This window comes from Coregonus clupeaformis, chromosome 15 (assembly GCF_020615455.1).
Source record: "Coregonus clupeaformis isolate EN_2021a chromosome 15, ASM2061545v1, whole genome shotgun sequence".
Lineage (NCBI taxonomy): Eukaryota > Metazoa > Chordata > Actinopteri > Salmoniformes > Salmonidae > Coregonus > Coregonus clupeaformis.
In genome coordinates this window covers 38,311,246-38,317,245 of record NC_059206.1, presented here as the reverse complement: position 1 = coordinate 38,317,245, position 6,000 = coordinate 38,311,246, and the positions used below count along the sequence as shown (strand labels likewise).

Here is a 6,000-nt window from a genome sequence, read left to right as displayed (position 1 = left end):
CACAACATCATAACATTCTATATTAGTAATATGTTTATACATTATAATGTCCTATTTTGACTCTGAAATTACATCCCTGGTTACAAGATCTAAATTTGTTCTTATAAACAAAACAGTCTCAAGGATTGAGAGAGAGAGTACACAAGTTACAACTCCACAATAGAGGGACAAATAATGATTGTTGTAGCAATATTGTCCTCAAGAGGGCGGTGTGATACCCAGTTGGATGTAATAACTGAAGTGAGATTCTTCGAAACCCAGGGATCATCATCATCATCATCATTATCATCATCATTCCATCTGAGATTATAAAGACACAAGCCATTTACTCATGATAATAGGCTACGTAACATTGTGGGTTACTTCAATGGTATTACAATGTAATAATGCTGAATGTGTTATGTTTAAAAAAAATAATAATAATAATGGAAAAAACAAACTCATTTATACTTTGTATTTTTTCGACTTTCTTTTCATTCATTAGGTTGCTACCTGTCGACCATATATGATTGCTGTCGATTCACCTGAGTTGCAAAATCTCAAAGAAATCCCTGGGTTGTCTTTCACAATGTACGGTGCTGACCGGTATTCCGGGCATTGACGTGAGTGACGCTCATTAGCAGCAGGGCGAGAGACTCTGGTCAGTGGGAGTGGTACTAAAGTAAAACTGTGCCCGCCCGCCTGGCCACACTAGAACGTTTCTGAAAGTTTACATGACTGACCGCTTCTCTCGCGCTCGTGGATTAGCCTATACCCGCAATTTAAAACGGCCATTCTCCATTGATATGTGAGTTGTATCAATGATTTGTTGTCAGCTTTAGTTGTTGTCACTGATACAATGTATTCCCTTATTGTGTTGTTTATTTGAAGCCAATGGTAGGTGACAATTACGTAAGATAACTTCTTAACAAGTATTACAAAGTTGTGAACTGTGAGCTATTGTCAGAAAAACGTATATTAGGCTATAGCCGTATATGCAACCAAATATGAAAATCAGAACTATGAGTTTCACTTATTCATCCTATTTATCTCAGTCAAATGAAAAAGTAACTATTTAGCTTTTGTTTCACTTTAATAGCCTGTCTTCAGCTTGCCTGAAATATTCAACTACTTTCTAATGACCATTTTCTATAGTTAGAGTGAAAAAATGGACCGCTATGGGTCTGATGCTCGATACATAGGCTACGAATGTCAGCGTTATTAGGCATCAACAATTCGGGTCTGTCTGGTTAAGGAAGTAGCCAAAGTTACATTTGTTTTGCTTTGGTTGCATATAGACAGTTTATAGTAGTTTCCCCTCGCACTATATGAATAGCAAGAGCAGTCTCTCCCGTTTATTAGATCTCTGCATTGTAATATTATTTAAAGAAAGCGACGCTGTACCATTTCCTGACAGACTGGGCCAGCAGTTAGTTACTGACAACTGGATTACTTATAGAGCTCTGCGCCCTAATGTGAATAAAGCTGGGCTATGCAAGAACAGATAGCCCTATTGGAAGTATAAACTTAATACGTTTGTAACCTATCATTACAATGTTTTCAGATGATTCATAATCAAGAATTTCCATGCTTGTTATTGTACAAGCTTATTCTAGCATGCATGTTAACACAATACATCCCCTGTGTTTTATTTCAAATGGCAACACATAACATTGGAGGAACAATACTTTTTTGTGTGAAACCGTAAAAGGAAAAGTTATGTCAACTCACTTTGTGCTACATCCTTATAAATAGAGTAGTATATCCCCTCAGGATTCTCTGTATCCACATGCTGATTTATTATATAGTTATTCCATACCCTTAAAATTATAACCTGCCCACTGCTTGTTGCATGTGCTGTAGTTGGTCAGTATTGAATGATTATCATATTTTGAATCTGGATTAGGTATCATAGCAACAGTTGTAATCAAGCACCTTACTAGCAAATGGGGGGTAGTTGAGTAGAGAGCAGTACAGTAGAGAGCGGTACATTTATTAGCAATGGCCTTGTTAATCATCACTAAAAAAGATGTTAATCAGCGTGCTGCATTTCATCCTGCCCGTTTAGGAACAGGCCCTCAGGAGAAAAAATGAAATCCTATAATAAGCTCAGATAGCATAGCACTGTCCAAGATAAAAGACAGAAAAATAGATAAAAGATAAAGTGATGCAGTTAATCTTGGCAACACCATCTCACCATTTCATTGTCAATGGCAAAGGTTCCTTGAGGGGATTTGTAAACCTTGCCAGCATTGACTGTAGAGGATGATTATCACATTGATTAATTGATTAATTAAGTATTTTTTAATTATGGCAAAGAGACAGTATGTGCATTGAAATTATATTAATTATACTGTGATGTGATGATATAAATATTAAACATCAGTTATATCAGAGGTATACACTATTTCTTATTGATTGTACCGTGTCAGTATTATTTGAATCACCTCATCTATGGGAGAATCTCAATTGCATACTCCTCGCATCCTCTCTCCTCTCGCCTCCTTCTCAAAACCCATTGGAGGAAAAGGTCAGAGGGGAGGGACCTCTGGCTTTCTCATCCAATGGGTTTTGAGAAGGAGGCGAGGAGAGTGGAGAAAGGATGCGAGGAGTATGCAATTGAGATTCTCCCTATGACTTTGCTTGGCAGTTGGCTATCTCCGACTGATGCCCTGCCTCTTTTCTCCTAGCTGACCTTTGACCTATCAAGGCTGGATTTGTGTAGTCACCCCTCTGGAGCGGAACCACTGCCACTACAGTCACAGCCGTGCTGCCATTGGACACTGCTCTCGCTGCCCAAGCACCTAGACACTGGCTAGTGCTTCTTTGAGACTCCTGCAGATATCTGACTTAGAGATGGAGAGCAGCAACATGTCGCTTTTACCTCTGCTTCTACTGTGCCTTGCCATCGCCACTTCAGGTAAGACCAATGTTTGGTTGAACCTCCAACTTCCATCTCTTCTAAATGGTTGTGTTAGTGAAGAGCTGTTTGGTTGAAAGCTAGTGTGCTAGACTTGACTTGGAGACTGGTATTGAATTGAAGCCTAGAGGGTCTTTCCTTCTGTGTAAGCAAAGTAAAAAAAACAGCCATTAACCTTCATTTGACCTGTCATGACTTTGTTATTCTAAACTCGTCTCTTTTTCAAAAACCAACCCAGTGCTTTATTTTCTCTCTCTGTAAACCATTAGGATTTCAAGTTGATCGGATGAGTCTGTATATAATAGGATATCGTTTAGGTACAGAGATTTTGTTTCATTTTGGGTCTGACTGACAATAATTCCTGAAGCCTCATTTATTTAAAACTTGTAAAGGATAAGGACTAAATGATAAATGTGTGCATCAGTTAATTATTGTGCTGGTATACGCTATAAGCAGGGTAGACCTTTCTTGCGTTGCATGTATATTTTTATCAAGTAAAACATATATTTTTAGGTATGATAAATGGCTGTAGTTGCTAGTTGGCAGCTAGCTGGAGTGTCATGTAGGGAATGGAAAAGTATCTGCAATGTTCAGTAATGCTCTGACAGGTCTTGTATTATGCTTTGGCTGCTAACAGGTGTGGTGGATCCTTTGGGTGATGCTTATTGTCAGTTGGTTATGTAGTCAGACGAAGCAGATGTGGTGCAGGCCATTCCAGAAGACCTTCAGGTTCATACACTGATATCCTCCCTGTGCTCAAGTGGTACTTTGTACTTAGTATGCACATTTGATGTATTTGGCTCTAGAAGAAAAAAGAAATCAGCCAAAAACATAACTGAAACATGCCAAAACACTTACTGGAATATTCTATGAGCCCCTCAAGACTTCAAAATGGGAATACTATGTAGTAATGCTACTGAACACAGTATTTTGTTGACTCCAGTCACTAGTGAGAGGTTGTGGCTGAACTGTCTGTTGACAGTGTAGCCTTCTGCAGTGGATCCTGGTTGGGGAGCTGTGTCCTGTCTGGGTCTCACTGGATTAAATCCCTGTTGAGGGTCTCCATTTGCGCTCCAGTCCAGATGGTAGTTGGGCTCCAGACTTCTGTTCTGTAGTTCCATGGGGGCTGTCAGCTTTACAGTCCCTCTCTGGGGGTGTCCCAACGGGGGGCTGTGTCGACTGTAGGCCCCATTCAGGACAGTAATTTCCAATTGGGGGCTCTGTTGACTCTTGCCTTCTTCTTTGCAGTAGCTCCATAGGAGACTCTTAATTGTTCTTCCCCTAAAGCGGCAATGTATTGATTGATGTCCCCTTCTGCTGTAGTTCTCCATAGGAGCCTGCCACAGTTCCTCCTTCCTTCTTTCAGGGGGGCTGTAGTGACTATATCGGCTCCCAGCTGCAATTAGTTCCCTGTGGGAGCCTGACGTGACGGTTGTCAACTCTAGGTCTCCCACTGCACCTCCGCCTAGCCGGGTCCCTCTCCACAGACCGAATGAAAAGTACAAAAGCGATTAGGCAGCCGCCAGAGAGGGAGGGGAGCCTGGAGGGGACCTTGGGGGAAGCTGACAGACATATGGAAGGGAGGGTGAGTAGCTGAACAGCAGGCAGGGGAGCCACTGGGACCCACATCCTCAGGAAGCCATGCTGGAGGCGGAGGGGTGGGGAGGGGTGCAGATGATGGTGGTGGTGGTGGTGGGAGGGTTATGTAACTCTCCAAGAACATATCAGTGGCACAGTGGGGGGGGGGGGCGATCGGGAAAGGGGTGCAGAGAGAGAGAGAGAGAGAGATGATACGTTGAGGGATGAGGCAGAGAGATGGAGAGACTGAGATAAGAGATGACGCGAAGGAGAGGGAGAGACAGAAAGAGGGGAGGGACTAAAGAGAGTGAGAGAGATAGAGAAATAAACTATGGCAAGATGCAGAGAGAGAGAAAGAGAGGGAGAGAGGGATAGAAAGAGATGACAGACAGCTCCTTAGTAGGGCCTTATAGAGGGAAATTACAAACCAAAAGAAACCCCCGGCTGCCTCTGTTAAAAATGGCGCTGGGAGTCTAAATAGCTCACTTCCCCACACCGCAGCAGAGCCAGCCCTGCAGACTGCAGCCAGACTGGGTGGCAGGACCAGGGAGACATAGTGACGCGACCACAGACTGATTTCTATCTCACTGTTGCAATTAACAATTAATTTCCTCTCTTTTCCTCTCTTTGACTCTAGCAGCGCTGAGTGGTACTAGCTATGCTACAGTATTTTGCTCCTCTCTCTCTCCCTCTCTCCCTCCCTCTCCTCTCTCTCCCTCCCTCCCTCCCCCCCTCTCTCTCCTCTCTCTCGCTCATCCCTGGAAGGAAGAGAAAGCGTTTGATGGGTTATGATAATGTTTGCAGCCGGAGAAATGTTCCTGTTTGTAGATGTGTGATGATTCACTTTATCTCTGGAGTAAATCAGGGCAGCAGTGTCATGTAAAACATTTAGAGAGCCAAAGGATTCTTTCCAGCTCGCAAGTTGTGTTTTTCTTGAAGTAAGTTGTTAACAAGTCATTCCCCTCATGCGACAAGACATACAGCATATCAAAGCACTGTAAAACACATCTAGCCCACTCTAATATAGGCTATGCATAACCTAATGTTAATGTAGGCACTCTTTCATCTAGGAAACCATTTAATTTAAACCTATTTAATATTTTATATCTAGGAAACATATTTTGCGGCTAACATTTACAATAGTTTTTTTCTCATCTGCAAGGAGATGCTTCAAATCAAGTCAAATGTATTCATCACATACACTGTTTACAGCAGGTAAAAAAGGTGCAGCAAAATGCTTATGTGCTAGGTCCTTCAACAATACAGTACATTAATCAATAATCAATAATAACAATGAAAAGAGTCGAGTCAAGTCAAAAATAACAAGTAGTTGAATTAATAGAAGAGGTAATGGACTGTATTTACACTGTATTTACAAATATAAAGTGGGTACTGGAATCAATAGTATATAATAGAACAGCAGCCTTGTGTGTGTCAGTGTGTGTGTGTGTGTATGAGTTCTGAGTGTATGTGTGCTTGTGTGTGTGTTTGTTTATGGGTGTTTGTGTGTGTGTGTGTGTAAG

At 41.7% G+C, this 6,000-nt stretch overlaps 1 protein-coding gene across 1 annotated transcript in view; it reads left to right on the top strand.

The window, feature by feature from the left end:
- The first annotated feature begins 683 nt into the window (after positions 1-683).
- Positions 684-6,000, top strand: part of LOC121582485 (endoglin) — a 55,117-nt gene continuing 49,800 nt past the window's right edge. The window contains exons 1-2 of the mRNA XM_041898304.2: positions 684-787; positions 2,670-2,899. Coding sequence (XP_041754238.1) covers positions 2,836-2,899 — 64 coding nt within the window. The 5' untranslated portion in view covers positions 684-787; positions 2,670-2,835. The remainder of the gene's footprint in view (positions 788-2,669; positions 2,900-6,000) is intronic.